This window comes from Alligator mississippiensis, chromosome 2 (assembly GCF_030867095.1).
Source record: "Alligator mississippiensis isolate rAllMis1 chromosome 2, rAllMis1, whole genome shotgun sequence".
Classification (NCBI taxonomy): Eukaryota; Metazoa; Chordata; order Crocodylia; family Alligatoridae; genus Alligator; species Alligator mississippiensis.
The window spans coordinates 275946996-275967229 of record NC_081825.1 but is presented as its reverse complement, the minus strand read 5'-3'; the positions used below and the strand labels follow the sequence as shown (position 1 = coordinate 275967229).

Here is a 20234-nt window from a genome sequence, read left to right as displayed (position 1 = left end):
GCACAGAGCACGTTTTGCAACTAGACTGCAGCTGATTCTCTAGGAAAGAACACAGGAAGCAACCAAGCCTGCTACCTGTGGTAAAGCTACACTGATAAGCAATGGGTACACTAATTATAGTGTAAGTCTGATTTTCCCCTCTGACTAATAGTTATCAGAAGTCAAGCAACATCCGCCCTCAGAAAAAAACAAACCAAAAAAACCATTTCCTTTACAGCGAGAGCCTTGGTGTAAAATACCTGATAGAACATATTATAGTATCATATTAAAATCAAGATGTTGGAAAACTGAGATTGGGTTTGTTAATATAATACCAGGGCTCATGACTAGCAGAAATCTAGTATTCCAATATAATAAAAGCCTTAGTCTGTCTGTCTGTCTGTCTAGCTGTAATGCTTTCTTTGCGCTGATTGGTTGTCTTGGCAGCCAATCAGAGTGCTCCAAGAGCGTTCCAGACAGGAAGCAGCGGCGGCATGCCGCTATGATGGTGGGGACGGAGTGGGGTGAGGCCCTGCTCCCTGGAGGTGGTGGCGGCAGCATGAGGTGCTGGCTGAGGGGGACAGGGGATGGTGGGGCAAGCTTCCCCCACCTACTCCTGGGAGGCGGTGGTGGGACAGGTTAGTGGGTGGCAGCGCTCTGTCCCCACCTGCCCCCCGTCATTCCTGATGGGCAATTGGCTAGTTAACACATAAGGCTCATGTTCACAGAGACCTAACTCCAGTTTTCTGCACACAGCCCAAATAACTGGGCTCTGTAGTATGTTCAAATGAGACAAGAAGGGGCTTTTCTTTAAGCTAGATAACCTCAGGGCAGCAGCAGAATTGATGATTGCAGTGATCACACAAGCTACAATGAAACGATTGGTGAATCCCCCAGGCTTAAATGTAGGACCAAATTCTCTCCCTTTACTGCAGGCCATTGGAGCCTTATGGATACCTATGGCAATGTCCACACATCTGTGGATGTTTGGTTTCCCAGGGACAACTAGCGGTTGTATACCTTGTGCTGCTGCTCATTGTCCCTGGGGAATGCCTGTGCTATGCACGCTCTGGTGCGCAGCAAATTACCCCCAGGTGGGGTAAGGGAGGCTGAGCCCAGCACTGAGCTGACCCCAGAAGCTTTACCTGGGGTCCTGAGGGCCTGCTGGGGCTGCAGCAGAAGCGATCCTGCTGCACAGAGCCTGGCCAGTAGCTGGAGCATGATTAGCTAGCCTGGCTCCAGTTTTAAGCAGTGCACGCTGCCCCTGTGTGCACTACTCGTGCTTTTTATTACATGGGTTTTTTTGACCCCTGGATATCTGGATACAGCCTATGAGTGCTCCTCTGCAGTTATGACCATCTCTTTACACATAATACAATGTTCAATGTTGCTGCCTATAATTAGGCTTCTAAATCAATATTTTGGTATCTGAATAAGTAATCTTTTTTTCCCTGGGGTGCTGAACACTCATACCTAAATGTGCAGGATGGTTCCTAGCTTTAGCTACAAAAAGTTTTGGCTAAATGTAAAAGTTACAGATGGAATTTTCAAAAGTATTGAGCGTTGGCCTAATTCTGCTCCCATTAAAGTCAATCACTAAACTCTTGTAAGTTTAATGAAAATAGAGTTAGGCATTGCTTGGCCCTTTTAAAATCCTAATCTTGTGCCTCCTACATTGATTATCCAATGTCAGGGAAACAGAATCTGGCTCTTCCCACATCCATAGAGTCAGTCATCTCATCATAGAAAGTAATCAGGTTGGTCAGGCATAACTTGCCCTTGGTTGCTAATTACCTTCTTCATCTCCAAGTACTTAGAAATGAAATCCTTGAGGATCTACTCCATGATTTTTCCAGGGAATGAGCTGCGGCTGACCGGTCTGTACTTCCCTAGATCCTCCTCCTTCCCTTTCTTAAAGATGAGCACAATATTTGCCAGTTATCTGGGGTCTCTTCCAATCGCCACGAGTTTTCAAAGACAATGGCCAATGGCTCTGCAATCACATCGGCCAAATTTCTCAGCACCCTCAGGTGCATTGCATCCAGTCCCATGGACTTGTACACACCCAGGTTTTCTAAATAGTAGGGATATGCGAAATGGACCATATTTGACTTGGATTCGGCCCAAATCCAGGACAGCAATTTGATTTGATTCGGATCACTGTCCCAGACTCAACTCAGCTGAATCTGAAGATTCGATGCCAATTCAGGGAATCAGAGATTCAGACAGACAAAGCTTTAAATGTTTTCTCTACATACCTCAAGGTAGCAGGTGTGGCTCATGAATGCTACGATGCTGGGGTGGTTGGGGTGTCCTACAGGAGTGCGGGGAGGCCCCCTGCATGCTCAGCAGCGAACCTGGAAGTGGACCGGAAGTACTTCCAGTCCACTTCCGGGGCCACTGGGGAGCATGCTGGGGGGCCCCCCTGGCTCGGTGATCAGCCATAGGGGGACCCCAGGTGCCCCCCCAGACCCAGGAGGTACCAGTTGCCAAGCCAAAGGGGTGAGGAGGGCGCCCCCTAGTGCACTCTCTGGCAGACCTGGAAGTGCTTCTGGTCCACTTCTGGGTCTGCTGCCAAGTGCGCTGGGGAGCCCCTTGCACTCCTGTGGGACACTCCATGCGCCCCAGCATTGCAGCATTTATGAGCTGCCTGCTACCTTAAGGTATGTAGAAAAAACATTTAAAGCTGTGTCTATATCTGAATCACTGAAACTTTCCAAATCACTTTGGAGGGTTCCAATTTAATACAGAGAGATTAAAGGGTCTCCTGATTCAATTTGGATTCGAGATTCAGCCATCAAATTGGGCCAAATCTCCACAGAATTGAATCAGGGACCGAAGCTTTGCACAGCCCCACTAAATAGTTCCTAACCTGTCCTTTCACCACTGTTGGCTGCTTACCTCCTCCCTAAACTGTGCTGCCAGATGCAGTAGTCTTGGAGTTGATCTTGCCTGTGAAGACTGAAGTGAAAAAGACATTCAGTCATCCAGGTTTGGAAAAATATATAAATTATCTATGCTAATAAGATCTATGAAAACCATAAGTGTACTTTTATTATAGCTGCTGTTACTTAAAGAAATTTGAGAGCTTCAAGTCACTTAACATATAGGCTAAGTAGAGACAGTCAAAAAGCCCGAGGCTTAATTGATTTAGTCTTCGTAGGTTAGTCTAAGCTAACCAATAAGCAAATGAACAGACATTCATTTGATTCAGGAAATGCAGACACATGCCTGCAGTGGCTCAGGCCAGAAGCCAGGGGGTGCTAGAGCACAGCTCTCTGGCACATAGCTAACATGGACTGTGTGTTCACTGGCTCTTCCTGCTACCCCTGATCTGCAGTCCACAGTCAAAGCAACAGGACTCTGCAAGGGTGGTCAGCTCTTCCTCTTCCTGCTTCCAGGTGCCTCTGGGTTTTGTAGTCCACAGTCACAGCCAACACTCAGCAAGCAGGACAGGGGACTTCTGTACTTGAGGGAAAGGAAGTTTAATCCCCCTCCCTGGCCCCAGACCCCAGCAGGAGTTTGCTGGGAGGGAGGGGGCAGTGAGCCAGCCAGTAAGGCAGCCCTTAGTGCTCCAGCTAGGGAGAAGAGGGGTGGGGCCAGTCCTGATCTCTGGAGCAGAAAGTCTAGCCCAGGGCTGCAGAGCATACTGGGGAACTCTGATTTAACTTGAACCAAGAAGGGGTCTGAAACAGAACTTTCATAAACCAGTTTGACCCAAATCAGTTAAGTCTGATACTACATTCAACCAGATTTATCTTAAAGCAGTTTCAGCCATTTTAAAACTGGTTTATGTGCACTGAACTTCTGTTCTGGTCACTTGAACCAGCTTATGTGTAACTTCTGTCCCTAGGCCTAAGCTTAAAGTAGTTTTTAAAGGTGTGTTCAGTCATATGACTAAAATCCAAAGTCACATGTTTATCAGTCTTTCACCTCAACTGTTGCTTGGAACTGTATCCTGATGTTACGTTTCCTAAAATTACTGGTGAAATGTCCCAACTCAGAAGTGTTGATATCAAAGGTCAACAACCACTAATTTGAGTCCTAATGTGCAGCTTGCTACTTTGTTTTCATGCAACTTGTGGTTTGTGTTTGTATATTGCATGAACTTACATTCTCTTATACAGTAGCCTCTGCTGTGAAGGAATATTTTAAATTAAATTGGATTATTAAAATTTAGTAGGCCTTTTTATCAAAATAAAATTATAATCTATATTTGTGGTCCAAATTAGGCATATGTCACTTTTTCTTAAGAGAGAGGCACAACAGTTCTTGAATGAACTACATTAATCTAAATATTTTAATAATAATTTAATATGGATTTCAAATATAAAAAACTGATTTAATTGATCTAAAAATGATAAGGTAGTATAGCACCTGCACTTTTAGACATTTGTACAATGAACAATCCCTTGTCCCTAGAACATTTTGTCCTTTGAGCTACAACAAGGTTCTTAGACCAGCAATTCTCAACCTTTTAGGACTCAAAGCATGCCTCCTTAATTTTTGTGAATTGAATGCCTCCCAATTTCAAAGATTAATTTCTGTATTACAGTGTTTACCTCCTTACTGATCCTGGTTGGGAATCACTGTTCTAGGCATTCGCCCCCGAGTGATAATGCAATTATGATATGGTGTGATCATTTAAGTTTGCATTTTTTAAATTTTTAAATAAAAATCAGATCTAGTGAAGGTTGTTAAACCTCTCTCATCCACAGTAGAGATCTATCTGAAAGTGAAAATTAGTAGGTAGATAAAGAAAGCAACTGAAAGGGAAAAGAAGCATAAAAAGATAATTTGGGGTCATCTACAAGATATGAATCAGTAAAGGAAAACACAATACTTTATTTTTTGTAGCGGTTCACATGACAAGATTCGTGAACAAGATTCATGCTTGGTCTGTTTGGCTTTCATGGGATTTAAGCACATTCAGTAGAGTAGGAGTAATAAATTACCTTAGTCATCTTTTCATTACTCAGTTTTCCATGCATAGAATAGCAGTCCCTCAATAGAAGGCCTTAAAAAGGACCTTATATCTTTGTCCCAGTGTATCAAGAATTTACTAATGCCACAGGGCTAACAAGAACTACAGTCTCCTTATTTTGGGGTAATTGCTTTTATCATTATCTAATGAGACATGTTTACCAAATCTGATAAGTGATTAGAGATATAGTTTCTGAAATTGTGGGCGAATATGTATTTGTACAGAAATCATGTTTTAATTAAGTACTTCAGATTTCAGACAAAAAAAATCATAAAAAAACTAAATAAGTTGATAATAGATACAAAATAAGAAGTAGTAAGTACAAATATAAAATTACCCAAAGTGTGTAAGAAAAACTGGCAGTTTTCAAAATAGATTAATGCAACTTCTCTTTACAGCCTAGATCCCTGACAGAGGTTAATGATGGTACAATTGGGATCGGAGAACTTTTATGCCACATTCCAAACATCACACCTCCTGCCATGCCGGATGTGCATCTGCTAACTGTTGGACCTGGTCCAAGCAGTCCCAAGTCCAGTTCAAGACCTTGAAGCAGTTGGGGCTGGGTCTGACAATCAGCTCATTGTTGTACTGGCCCCAGCAGTCCTGGGCAAGTCTGATAATCAGTTATCAGCCTGCCCAGCAACAACCTAGCTGCATGCATGGCTCCTCAGAAATTCTGGCATACTGGGACCCTTGGATTGGGGGCGCATCTCCCCCAGCCCAGGATCCTTATGCTCGGTGGCATCTAAAAAGTGTATGTTTGACCCAGCTCCCCACAACTCAGCATTTTTAAGTGCCTTGCTAGATAGGAAAGGCTGCCAGGTTCAGGGATTCCAAGTTCCTAGTGTCCAGAGTCCCATAGCATCCCCTACCAGGCAACCTTGCAACCCACTCCCTCCTGGCAGCAGTTTTTAGGCATCAGGACTAGGGCTGTCCCTATGCCAACCCCATTCCCAAGCTGATGCTTGCAATCAGCTGATTGTTAGCAGCCTCAGGGGTGCTACACATTCAAATTTATAGTAACATACAAACAAGCCACAAAATATGTTCCACAATATTTGATGAATAACTTTGTGGCTGGTTTGCTACTTTATGGCACCATAAGTTAGCTAAACGTGTAACACTGTTACTATTTATGGTAAAATTAACGCGTTAATGACAAGTTAACTATAATGTGGCTTAAAATGCATGTTGTACACTGTAAAATTCCACATTTCAAATTTAAATCAAGAAAAATGCATTTCTGCTGTGCTAAAAGGACAAAACTAAGAAGAATGCATATTTTATTTTTAAAGATATTTACAAAAAAATATTGCACTGATCCATTGTCAATTTTATAGCATTTTAACATGTTAAAGAACAAGTAATCTGAATATACACTTTAAAACAGAAGTGCAAAAGCAGACTAAACAACAGAAAGAATAAAGTTTATTTAAATTGCTAAGTACAACTAGTTTCCCTGATCATAGTCCATATCCAGTATGATCTACAATACAGCATGTCCCATACACAGCTAATTTTTGAAATCTTTGTTACTTCTCTGCAGGTGTGAATCTTACTTTGCACATGAACCATTCCAAGATTTATGTAAAATCCAAATGCTAAACCTGGCTTGGCTCAACAACTGTCTTTTTCCAGGAAACTCGGACTGTTTTAAGGAAACTGAAGAAGCTGTATAGCATAGTACTTTATATTAATTTAAATTTTTAGAAGTAATGATAAAACAGGCATGATGGTTGTTACTCCTCCTTTAGATAATGTGCAGGAAAGTTTGCTGACATTTCAGTACTGGTCATTTTAAACACACTGTCAATCCAGAATTTATACACTATTAGCATAAAGTCTATTTCCCACTTGGACCATCATGATGCATTTCTGGGGTGTAAGTAAGCAAAACGACCATGACCCAGAGGTGAAGCAATGCCTGGCAAAAGAAAAACAGATGTTAGTACTGTTACATAAACTGCCACCCATTATTTTCAACAGTCAGATGGAAACGAATTCTGAACCAACTTCCATGAAATGTTTGTCCTAGGCTGTCTTGCAGTTGCACGTGGGAAAACAACTACTGTTTGCACAGTGAAATGTTGCACTATTTCCAAATCAATAAAAAAAAAATTACAGCAAATTACAGTTAGTGCATCTGAGCTTTCTTTTAGTAATGCTATCTTTGCTGAAAACTGGTGATCCCATTAGTCCTGGCCCAATACAGGGATCATCTGCAGTGCTGACTGAGATTCATCTCAGGGGACAGGCGTTACATTTCTAAAATCAGGAGAACGAATCACCCTCCTGGTAAAACTACAAGCATACCAGCATCCATTCTACTTCTCCTGGGGGAAGCATACTTCTTCTGGGAAAGGAACTCGTCCCCCATGAGTGAATGGTTGTACACTCTTCTCCTGGTCTAGTCCAAGACAGGAGGGGAGCAGCACCAGCTGCTCCCTGCCTCTTCCCCAAAACTGGGGATTGCCCAGTTTGGGCAACAGGTTAGGGGCTTTCCACCACTGTTTCTTCTACTGCACTCTGCTCTGCTCCTGGGAACTGCAGCCATGGGCTTTGAATATGTTGCACAGGTGGAAATTCCCCCCAGCTGAAGTTCACTCCAGCATGGCACAAAGAAAGCCTGTGCCTGCAGGCCCACCAGAAAGTGAGCAGGGGGCTTTGCCCCACTATTCCAGTCTCCTGGGATTAGGAGGAGCAGAGAAGCTGCTGCTCCCTATGCCTTCCTTGGGCTGATTCTCAGTCTGGGGAAGGCATGGAGAGCTCGGGAAAAGGAGCAGCTGCAGCCTGAACGCTTGTACTGCTCCCTCTCTCAAAATAATTTTTAGTGAGGGAAATTTCGTAAATCTCCCTCCCCTGTATCCCTCCCCTTTCAAAATTAATACTTATTCAAAGCCTTAGATAATGGCTTACAAATCCACATACAGAAAATCCACAGGAACTGTTTTAATATACGAGCTCCTGTGGAAAAGAGGGGAATTAAAATGGCCCAAGTCTTCCTTCAGGTGTAAGATGGAAGAGATAGTGGTGCAAAAACTTAATTTGTTTGAAAAAGCGTTTGTTTTGCATTTCCCAAGAGTTACCATGCATCTTAGAGATTTACTTTTCAACACGATTAGATTTCTCATGCAATGCGTTTTCAATGCATGGAAGAAATGGAGTTAATGAGACCATTGCAATCTGACACCTTTCAAGCACACTACACTGCAGCAAGGTTTTTTTTATATAACTACAAATAATATCAACTGACAGATTCCTCTGCCCTCTAGTGGAACTGCAAGGAATTCCGCCCCCCCCAAGAAAAGTTAGCAATCATCATATTGTATGTGGGTAGAAGTCAGGTTCACTATTTTTACAGCCATCTGACCAGGAAATCATTAAATCAATAGGGTGGAACGAAATGCAACTATAGTGTTAAACCTAAAACATCAGTTTCCCTAGTTATCTTAATGAAAATTAAATCAGAGGTTTGCTATATATTAACATTTATAAAAGAAACAACAAAATTAAAACCAAAATTAGTTACACAAGCATTAAAATGTTAAAAGGCATAACAAAGGGAGGATAAAACCATACATCTGTCAAGCTATGCAACTTCAAAATCCTATTTAATATACGCAGTCTTTATAGTTTACTTTAAGATATGCCAAACTGTCAAAACTAATTATACATCTCCTCTCTTTTCGATGTTACTAAAAGACTTTTCCATTACAGGTAGGTATTTTTAGTAAATTGACTAAAAAATAAATCTGGACAATGTTTTAACAACGTACTCACCATATAAATGATTACAAACACCCTTGCAATGGGATACCGTCTGAGAAATATTCCCAATCGAATGCTGTGCAAGTATAAAAAAAAAAAAAAAAGAGAGAAAAAGATGCCTTTAAACCCCTATCCAAAGGGTGTACAGCATAAAACCTGTGGTACAGCATACAACCTGTGGTCCACAATGTTACCTGCCAGGGCAGTCTCAGTGGGGCACCGTAACTGAATTGCTTGTTGAAACAAAAAATGATTTGAAAATCAAAACAGGGAATCCTGTGTCCTTGCTGCATGATGACATTTTAATCTGTACATGCAGCTACATGTATGGTTTCCCACTAGCAAACGTGCTGAGGGTGCAGTGGATCTCTAATGGTGGGCTTCCACCTTGTAAGCAACTCCCCAGTAATCTGGGCTACATACCCTTGTCCTATCCCCCAAAACTATAAACATCTACTGGCATCAGACATGTAGGCTTTCATATTTCTGCCTTTCAAATTTTACTTCATGCTCTAAGACCTGGCAGAACAAGGGAAGAACACAATATTTATTCAGAGCACAAACCTGACACACATTTCTGATTGGAAAATAATAGTTCCCTTGTGCTATGTGCAAGACTCATTAGGCTTTGTCAAAAGGAGAGAAAGAATTTTTCACAGAATCTTAGTGGGAATTACTATTGGTGAGAATGGGACACTGTAAGCCAAATGTGGGTGACTAGATCCTTCAGGTTCCTTTGGAAACCCAGTAAAAGATCTGTGCTATTCTTACACTAAACTGTATATGACAGACAGAACCTTCAGTATTCTACTGCTAATGCAATATGAAATATATTGTTAATTTTCAGCTGGATTTTGTAATCTAGTTTTAAGAAAAAATAGTAATCTGAATGTGGAAATACAAATGCAAAAATAAAATCAATATTGCCAAGGAAATCTTGGCATTTGCAATGCATATGAAATCCTTTATTAAAAGCACTCTGGAAGTATAAAGACTATTTTATCAAGAAATTCCATTTTTAAGGGCTGAAATATTTTATTTACTCACCCCTGAAATATGACATAGACTTTAGCTCTAGAGTACATAATTTTTGAATGACCAAAATAAGACAGCTCCTTGGTCAAGGGATCAAGATAAGTCTCTTTACAATACCAAAACACTGTTTTATTTTTAGGCATAGATTTTGAGGACAGTTCAAAACCTGGGTTTATTCTTTTTGATACTTAAAAGCATTGGAACAGGAAACCAAGTTAAACTCTTTATGCCCTTGTTGCTGCATGACACTCTTACAATGAATTATTAATAGACGCACTTCGTTATTAGGAAGTGCTCTTGGACTAAAAGCAGCATAAGTGGTGAAACTCTGATACAAGATTTCTTTGAGGAACACTGAGGTAGAGGCAAGAAGTGGGTGGTGACAAAGATTAGTCTGTATATACAAAATGATTAGGTCTCTAAAGGTCTGATGGGTTCATAGCACAAGAACCTAAGTGTTTAAATCATGTCATAATATCTTGTGGAAACACTTTTGTTCTCTTAAATTACAATGGGAATGAAACAAAGGGAATTCATTTGGGCAATATTTAATAGGAACACACTGTACTCAATGTATTACTCTAATACAATTGAAATCAGATTATTCTAAATCAAAGGAAGATTATAAAGGGAACCCAGCAGCAAGAAAAGTACTCCTTTAGGGTTTTTGCTCTTACCTAAACTGGTCTATGCTACTGGCAGCTTTGCGAACTCTCCCATACATCCCTGCTACGTTACCATCCACGTCACTAAAAAGAACAGGAACATTCCGCATTCGAGCACCTATTGAACAAAAATTCTAATTAACTTAAAGAGACATTTCCAACAGGCTGCCTAAATTAGGTCCACATAGATTTTATTAAACCAGATTAATTTGCTGTATTTTTTAAGAGGGCCTATTTATCCTGAGAGGGACTGATGGCTAGGATTACAACTGAACAAAAATATATCCTACAAAATTAATTTTATTCAATTTCCATCTCTATTAAATATGTATTTTAGTATTCAGCTCATATGACTGGACACAAAAACATCTGTTGGCGTCTCTATCACTTCTTTAGTGCATAGCATTGTGGACTTCGTATTGACTGTACCTTTTCATGCAAATCAACAGCTGTCATACAATAGTCAAGTTTAACAGCCTTTCCTATATAAAATTAATATTCTTCAAAGGTTTATAAATTCATAAATAAAGGACTCAGTTTAAAGTTTACTATAGATTCTCAAACCAGAATGTGTCTGTGTGTAATTCCACAAGACTGGCTTAATTATCTGTATAAGAGCAGTAACCCACCCTCCCACAACATACAAATGCATAATTTAAAATTTTCTTGCTTGCCTGATAAAACTTTTACAAATTGCTTTTTTCATGAAGCTGAATAAAAATAAAAAAAGTCTTAAACAGAAGCTATTAGCTGCTGAGTTATCTCCGAGACATTTGTGCAGTATTACACAGACTCTGGGGCCCTTGGGGTCCCTTCCAATGCTGTGACTGTAGAGGTGTGCTGATATATATATTAAAAAATAAATAAATAAATAAATAAATAAAATCAGCTCTTATCGGATCGGCACCGATAAAAGGAAAATTGACATTGATCAACAATTGGCTTTTTTGGGTGGTGTAGCAGAGAATGCGGGGTGGGCAAAGTATGGCCCACGGGCCAGATCCGGCATGCCAGGCCATTCAATCTGGCCTCTGGGGCCCCTAAAAAATTTAGAAAATTAATATTTATCATCTGATCCCAGCTACCTGTCAAAGATGACATCAGCCAGGGCCAGAAAGACCCAAAAGGAAGCCATGGCAGGCCCCTGCAATAGCAGGGTCTACCCAGACCTGCCCCCCAGCTGGAAGCCCCTGCCTAGCAAAGGCTTCTGGCCTGGGACCGTGGAGCTGTTCGTGCCTCCCTGTCCCAAGCGGGAAATTCAGGTAAGGACGTGGGGGGGCACGCAGAAAAGCAGTGACAGTGGCGGCGGGGGCAAAGGAAGCGGAAGGGAGTGAGCGTGCGGGAGCGTGGGGCCCAGAGTGGGGCAGCAAGAGCACAGGCTGGCAGGGGTCTATGGAGCTGGGCTGCACTGCGCCAGCAGAGACAGATGGGAGCTGGCCCAGGCTCCATAGAGCCCCAGCCAGCTGGGAGCCTCCGCTCATACTGCTTGCTCTGGGCCCCTCTGGTCCTGGCCTTGGGGCACCAGCATGGGTCCTGCACTCCTGCCCGGTTGCTGTGTGCCCACTCACTCCCAGCCCCGTTTGCTCCAGCACCATGGCACAGGTGGAGATGGCCATGAACAGACCTGACCCCACACACCCCACACTCACTCATCCGGACTGACCAGTGGCAGCGAGCAGGGATCAAGCTGTTGCTCAGCACAGGGGAAAAGCAGCCCCTCCCCTCCTGCCGCCAGTGCTCCCTGCGGCAGCTACACAGAGCCCACACAGGGCTGTCATGCCCCTCTGCCGGGTACTTGCCGGCCTGTGGGGCAGCGGTGGCAACAGAGCGTGGGGACAGGCAGCCTTGCATGGGCTCCAAGCAGCTGCCGCAGGGAGTGCCAGCAGTGGGAGGGGCCACTTTTTCCCCAGCCCCGCAGCAGTTTGTGCCCCACTGCTGCTGCTGCTCAGCCCATTGAACGAGCCTGGAGCTGCCGTGTGGCCCAGGCTGGCAGCAGCAGTGAAACAAACTGCAGCTGAGTGCAGGGGAAAAGCACACCCCCCCCCCCCCACCACTGCTGGACAGTTTGCCAGAGTCCACTCCGTGCTCCGTATTGTCCAGCACGGCAGCAGTGGCTGTGTGGAGCAGCTGTGCTGGGCAGCAGAGCTGATGGCAAAGGAGCTGCAGCGGAGCCTAGTGTGGTGTGGGCTCCCCCAGCAAACACTGCCCAGTGGTGGCAAGAAGAGGGGGTGCTTTCCTTTGCCCCAACAGTAGTATGTGTCTTGCTGCCGCTCAGCCCAATGGGTGAGCCCAGAGCCGGTGCAAGGCCCAGGCTGGCAGTGGCAGCGAGGAAGAAACTGCAGCTGAGCACAAGAGAAAAGCGGCCCCTCCCCCTCCCACCACCGGTGGTCCCCACGGCATCTGCTTGGAGCCTGCAAAGGGCTGCCTGTGCCCACTTTCCGTTGCCACCTCTGCACCAGCAGTGGGAGGGGTAGAGGCTGCTTTTATGCCATGCTGAGCAGCAGCTTGTTCCCTGCCTGCCGCCGCTGCTCAGCCCGGATGGGCGAGTGCGGGGTGTGCAGGGTTGGGGCTGGTCACGGTTGCCCCTACCTGTGCTGATGGGCTGGGGTAGGCAGGGCAATGCCCAGGGTGGAGGACAGGGAGGCAGCTCTGCTGCTTGCTCCTAGGACAGGCAGCAGAGTCTCTTCTTCCCATGCAGCCCCAGCTGGGTTCCCCTGGGCCACCGCCTGTGCAGCCCCCTCCCCTGCCGGGTCCCCTAACCCCATCCAATCCTTGCAAACCTTCTCCCCCACCTGGTACCCCCTGACACCCATGCACAGCCCACACAATACATAAGACAGACTGCATTTTGAGCTTTGATACAATCACTTCTATATATACAGCGCACACACAAATCAGATCAAAAATATATATTTAAAATTAAATTAACACATAGTATTATGGGTGCTTGATTTTTAGTATATGATTTCAGGGGGGGTTTCCCCCTAAGATGGCAAACCCTCTTCTCAATGGAGTACTTCCAGGGGCAAGGGAAGGGACGTCCGGTGACAAAGTTCAGAGGTTAAGTGGGGGTGGTACTTCTGGTCCTAAGATGGCGACCAGGGGGCGGGTAGCTGTCAAGGGGCAGGGCAACCCATGCAGCTACCCTCCACCTGAAATAATTGCCCTCCCCTATGAAAATGTCACTGATATATGCTGTGTGCATGGACGTAGCTGCAGCATGCACACGGCCACAAATAGAGCCTGGCAGCTTGGAGACTAGTGTTTGGCCAGTAAGTCTGTTGGGGGGGGCGGGGAGAAATATGGAGCATTGTGTGGGGGCAGATACAGGCCCTCACAGTGAGGGAGGTAGTGGGGCTGGGGCAGGCACTGGATGAAGCTGCAGGTGGCTCCCCAACACTGTGCACATCCCCAGGGCAGGCATGGGGGGCATGTGCCTCCCAGATTTGTGCATGGGGCAAGGACAGACTGCCCACTGTGGGCTCAGGGCCAGAGGCTGCATCAGCCTCTTCCTGCAGGGGGGCTGGGCCAGGGCTGCACTCGGGGCACGTGGTAGCACTGCTGGGAGGGAGGCTACAGGGTGGGCTATGGCCACCCCAAAATTCCCTGTAGCCCACCCATACCCTCCCTCCCAGCCACTGCCACCTGCCCCAAATGCAGCCCCAGCCCAGCCCCCACATGGTGGGAAGAAGCCAGCGCAGCCCATGGCCCTGAGCCTGCAGCTGGGAGCCCATTCCCCCTGAACAAGCCATCCGTGGCTCCATCCTGCACCCTGCCCTACCTGGGCAGTGCCTACCCCTGTCCCAGCCCCACTCCCTCCCTCACCGTGGAGGCCTTAATCTGCACCCCCTCCTCCTTCCACAGACATACTGGCCCAATGCTGCTCTCCAAGCTTCTGGGCTGCATACCGACTATCAGATCGGTATTGGCCGATATGGCTAGTTAATAAAATCAGCCATTGGCACAGGTCAGGAAAATCTTTACCAGTGCACCCTTAATGATTTGATATTTGAAAGAGCATACCAATCAAAGTAGTCAAGCCAATTTCAATGAAAGGAGCTGCACTTGTTTAAAAAAAAAAAAAAAAAAAAAAAAAAAAAAAAAAAAAAATCAGGGCTGGACGGGACCTTGGAAGATCATCAAGTCCAGCCTCCTGCCCAAAGGGCAGGAAGTCAGCTGGGGTCATAGGATCCCAGCAAGATCCAAATGTCTCCTGAAGGTGTTCAAAGTAGGTGCTTGAACCACCTGCGGCGGCAGTCTACTCCAAACCTTGGGGGCTCAGACAGTAAAGAAGTTCTTCCTTATGTCCAGCCTGAAACGGTCATGGAGGAGTTTGTGACCATTCGATCGTGTCATCCCTTGGGGCGCTCTGGTGAACAGATGTTCCCCCAGATCCTGATGAGCACCCCGATGAACTTATAGGTGGCCACCAGATCACCCCTGAGCCTCCGCTTTTCCAGGCTGAGGAGTCCCATGGCTCTCAGCCTCTCATCATAAGGTCCGTTTTCCTGACCTCTGATCATGTGCATGGCTCTTCTCTGGACTCTCTCAAGCTTCTCCACATCCTTTTTGAATTGTGGAGCCCAAAACTGGGCACAGTACTCCAGCTGCAGCCTCACCAAGGCCGAGTACAAAGGGAGAATGACATCCCGGGATTTGCTTGAGAAGTATCTATGGATACATGCCAGCATTTTGCTTGGTTTACTAGCTGCAGCATCACATTGAAGGCTCATGCTCATCTTGTGGTCAATCATGACCCCAAAGTTCCTTTCGTCCGAAGTGCTGGCCAGCGTAGCACTGCCAAGCCTAAAACCTGCAACATGCTTATTCCTCCCAAGGTGGAGAACCTTGTATTTTTTTTATGTTAAATGCCATCAGGTTCTTGTCTACCCATTTCTTGAGCCTGGCAAGGTCAGCCTGGATTGCCCTCCTGTCCTCAGGTGTGGACACTTTACCCCAAAGTTTGGTGTCGGCAGCAAACTTGGCTAGTCCGCTTCTGACACCAATGTCCAGATCATTAATGAAGATGTTGAATATAGGCCCAAGGACAGAGCCTTGAGGGACCCCACTGGTCACAGGGCACCATGACAATTGACTTCTGTCAACCACCACTCTCTGGGTCCGATCATGTAGCCAATTCCCCAGCCAGCGGATCGTGAAGAAGCCAAGGCCACAGTTGGCCAGTTTTGTCAAGAGATGATCGTGGGATACCAGACTAAGGCTTTTTTAAAGTCAAGATATACATCAGTCTCTTCTCCCTTGTCCAGGTGATAGGTCACCTGGTCATAAAAGGAAATGAGATTGGTCAAGCAAGAACTACCCGTGACAAACCCGTGCTGGCTCTCAGGATTTTGCCATCGGCCGGTCTGTTGAGAATGGTCTCTTTGATAATCTTTTCTAGGCTCTTCCGTGGGATAGAGGTCAGGCTGATGGGCCTGTAGTCTGCTGGATCCACTTGCTTCCTCTTCTTGAAGACAGGCACCATGTTGGCCTTCTTCCAATCTTTGGGCACTTCACCAGAGCACCAGTTTTCTAAGATCCATGCCAGGGGCTGGGTTATGATGCTTGCCAGCTCCTTGAGTACCATGGGGTGTAAGCCATCAGGGCCAGTTGACTTGAAGTTATCCAGCCTCTCAAGGTGTTCCTTAATAAGGTCAGCATTGATGGAGGGTAAGGAATCTCCCTCACCCAGGCCTTCCTGTCCTGTAATGGGCCTTGGGACTGGTGGAAGACCAATGCAAAGTACCCATTTAGCAAGTTGTTTTTTTCATGGGCATCAATTGTCAGCTCTTTTCTCAGAGCTTTGCATGAGAAGCCAACTGAGTGCAAAAAGGTTGATCTCATCTAAGTAAAACACAGTTCTGATCTACTTACAATGGAATACTCCTTATTCTGATTCTTTCACCATCCTGCAGACACTTCCCTCCTTGCTATTCAAACACTGCATATATGTTTTACAAGGGATAGTCAGGGTTAAAGTCCACAAAATCAATCTACCAGTGGTACTGGCACTTGCCGTAGGTAACCATTTTAACAAATACTTGCTGTATCAGTCACAAAAATAGTTAAGGATGAAGTCCAGACGACCTCCACCCCAGAGTGCTGAGGGAATTAGCAGAGGTCATTGCGGGACCCCTGGCATTGCTTTACGAGCACTCGTGGTGCTCTGGTGTGGTGCCAGAGGACTGGAAAAGGGCCAATGTGGTTCCCATTTTCAAAAAAGGGAGGAAGGAAGACCCAGGGAACTATAGGCCAGTTAGTCTTACCTCAATCCCGGGTAAGCTTTTTGAGAGAATTATCCTGGTGCATGTCCACAAAGGGCCAGCAGGGGAGGTTATGCTTAGGGTCAACCAACATGGGCTCATTAGAGGCAGGTCCTGTCAGGCCAACCTGGTGGCCTTCTACGACCAGGTCACAAAATCCTTAGACGCAGGGGTAGCAGTGGACGTAGTCTTTCTGGGCTTCAGGAAGGCCTTTGACACAGCCTCTCACCCCATTCTCATTAAAAAACTAGGGGACTGTGGCGTCGACACCTACACTGTCAAATGGGTTGCTAACTGGCTGGAGGGCCGCACCCAGAAAGTGGTGGTAGATGGGTCCATTTTTGACCTGGAGGGATGTGGGTAGTGTGGTCCCCCAGGGCTCGGCCCTCGGACTCGCGCTGTTCAACATCTTCATCAGTGATTTGGACGAGGGGGTAAAAAGCACCCTATTCAAATTTGCTGATGACACTAAGATGTGGGCATGTTAGAAGGGAGGAACAGGCTGCAATTGGACCTAGACAGGTTACAGGGGTGGGCAGATGAGAACAGGATGGGTTTCAACACTGACAAGTGCAAGGTACTGCACCTGGGGAGGAAGAACCAGCAGACCTATAGGCTGGGGAACTCCTTTCTTGACAGTGCAGAGGCAGAAAAGGATCTTGGTGTCATTATTGATGCCAAAATGAACATGGGCTGACAATGTGGGGACACGGTCAGGAAGGCCAACCATACCTTGTCATGCATCCACAGATGCATCTCAAGCAGGTCCAAAGAGGTGATCCTCCCCCTCTACGTGGCACTGGTCAGACTGCAGTTGGAGTACTGCGTCCAGTTCTGGGCACCGCACTTCAGGAGGGATGTGGACAGCATTGAGAGGGTCCAGAGGAGGGCCACCCGCATGATCAAGGAGCAGCACGGCAGGCCCTATGAGGAGAGGCTAAGGGACCTGAACCTGTTCAGCCTCCACAAGAGAAGGCTGAGGGGGGATCTAGTGGCCTGTTACAAACTAGTCAGAGGGGACCAGCAGGCATTGGGGGAGTCTCTGTTCCCCCGAGCACTACCAGGAGTGACTAGAAATAACGGTCACAACCTGGCAGAGGGTAGATTCAGACTAGACATCAGGAGGCGCTACTTCAGTCAGGGCGGCTAGGATCTGGAACCAACTTCCAAGAGAAGTGGTGCTGGCTCCTACCCTGGGGGTCTTTAAGAGGAGGTTAGACGAACACCTCGCTGGGGTTGTTTGACCCCAGTACTTTTTTCTGCCATGGCAGGGGGTCAGACTTGATGATCTGCTCAGGTCCCTTCCGACCCTACAAACTATGAAACTATGAAGTTCTTCTTTATTAAATTAATTTAAAGTTATGAAACTGCAGTACTTATCTGGTTGTTTTTAAATGTACTGGTTATACTTCCAAAGATCAACTACCTGAGCTGTTTAATTACCATATTTTCTTATGTATTAAATCAGGGGTGGGCAAAATACAGCCCACCAAACACTTCCCTCTGGGCTGCAGAGCTCCTTCAAAACCCATGTAATGGCAGCTGCCTCTCTAAAAGCCTCAGGTGGCAACAGCCGCCAGCTGCAGCACCTCAGGCTGTTTCCTTGGGTTCTGGTTGCAAGGCAACCAACCTCCGGTTGTGATGCAACCCTGACCTCAGCCTGCCCCAGCTGGCCTTGCCCCACCCCGCCCCAGGCCAGGTTTGCAGCTTGAGAGGGGCAGGGGGGCTGTGCCAAAACCTGTGGCGCTGGTGAGGGGAAACAGTGTCTGGGCCGGGTTCTGTTTTTGGAAAAGGCCTTGCCCTGCAGGTAAGCCCAGGAAAGCAGCTGCTGGGCAGGCTTTCCCATGCCATGCCGTACCACTTGGGTCGTGCAGAGTCGGGCTGGGCGGCACTAGGAAGGGGAAGCAGCAGCTGGGCCGCAGCTCCAGCCCAGTCAGCACCAGGGAGGAGACGTGGCGGCAGAGCAGTGTGCCGCTCGGGACAGGATGAGTTCAGCCGGAGCAGCAGGGACTCGGCTGCATTTTCTCCCTGCCTGTGCCAGTTAGTCCCGAGCAGCACACAGCTCCACCACTGCTTCTGCTGGCTGGTGCTGACCCAGCTGGGCTCCTCCTGTCCCCAGCAGCACCTGGGAAGCTGGCTTCGGCCGCATGCTGCTCCAGATGGGACAGACCTGGCTGGGTCTGCACCAGCCAGGAAAGGTGACATGCAGCTGAAGTCAACTCCTTGCATGCTCCTTGGGACAGAAGGAGCCTGGCTACGTCTGCACTGGCCAGCAGAAGTGGCAGCGGAGCCGTGTGCCGCTCGGGATGGGACGAGCTCGGCCCCTGCCTGTACTGGTCAGTCCTGAGTGGCACACGGCTCCACCGCCACTTCTGCTGGCCAGTGCAGACCTGGCCGGGCCCATCCTGTCCGGAGCAGCATGCGGCTGAAGCTGGCTTCCCATGTGCTGCTGGGGACGGGAGGAACCTGGCCCGGTCTGCGCTGGCCAGCAGAAGCAGTGGCAGAGCCATGTGCTGCTAGGGACTGATCAATGCAGGCAGGGGTAAAGTGCAGCTGAGCCCTTGGTGCTCCGCCTGGGCTCGTCCCGTCCCGAGCAGCACACAGCTTCACCACCGCTTCTGCTAGCCGGTGCAGATTCGGCCAGGCTCCTCCTGTCCTCAGCAGCATGCGAGGAGCCGACTTCAGCTGCAGGTCGCTTTTCCTGGCCAGTGCAGACCCGGCTGGGTCCATCCCATCTGGAGCAGCATGCGGCTGAAGCCAGCCTACCAGGTACTGCTGGGGATGGGGTGAGCCTGACTGGGTCAGCACTGGCCAGCAGAAGCAGCAGCGGAGCCTCCTCCTTTTGGGACCAGCTGGCACAGGTAGGGGAAAAGTTCTGGGGGAGGTCCGATGCCCTTGAAACCCCACTGCTGGGGCAGGATGTTAGAGGGGTCACAACCCCTTGCTACCCGGTAAGTTGTGAAAGGGGAGGGACTTCTGGTGGCAAAGGTCAGGAGTCAGGGGCAGGGCTTCTGGACCCAAGATGGCAACCAGGGGGTGGGGCAACTGAAGGGGCAGGGCTACCCATGCGGCCCTCGACAGCTCATCAAAAACTCATCAAGCAGCCCTCCGCCCGAAATAATTGTCCACCCCTGCTTAGGGAAACTTAAATGCTTAGGGAAACTTACGTGATATATGCAAGACCTTACTAATGCAGAGTACAAATACAGTATAAAAAACAGTCTGATCCTTCATGCTTACCTTCACCACTGTCAATTCCTGCCATATTAATGGATGGTCCATTAGTACTACTGCCTTGAATGTTCTTAAGCTGTTGCTCAAGACGTTCCAATTGATAGACAAGGGAATTTTTTTCTGTACTGAGGCTCTCCAACATGGTCTGCTTCTGAATAAGAGTTTCTGTCAGTTGATGAAGCCGATTTTCTAACTCTGTCTGACTACTACTACTCAAAGTCTTGTTTGTGAGCTGAAAAAGAAACATCAGTTCAAAGTCTGAGCAAGGAAATGAAATAATCACCCCTGTAAAAAAAAAAAAAA

General features: G+C 47.0%; 1 protein-coding gene across 1 annotated transcript in view; it reads right to left on the bottom strand.

The window, feature by feature from the left end:
* Positions 1 to 6232: 6232 nt before the first annotated feature.
* GOLGA5 (golgin A5) overlaps positions 6233 to 20234 on the bottom strand; it is a 41191-nt gene continuing 27189 nt past the window's right edge. The window contains exons 10-13 of the mRNA XM_006268800.4: positions 19938 to 20163; positions 10447 to 10552; positions 8747 to 8810; positions 6233 to 6890 (exon numbers count right to left, since the gene is read on the bottom strand). Of these exons, the coding sequence (XP_006268862.1) occupies positions 6810 to 6890; positions 8747 to 8810; positions 10447 to 10552; positions 19938 to 20163 (477 nt within the window). The 3' untranslated portion in view covers positions 6233 to 6809. The remainder of the gene's footprint in view (positions 6891 to 8746; positions 8811 to 10446; positions 10553 to 19937; positions 20164 to 20234) is intronic.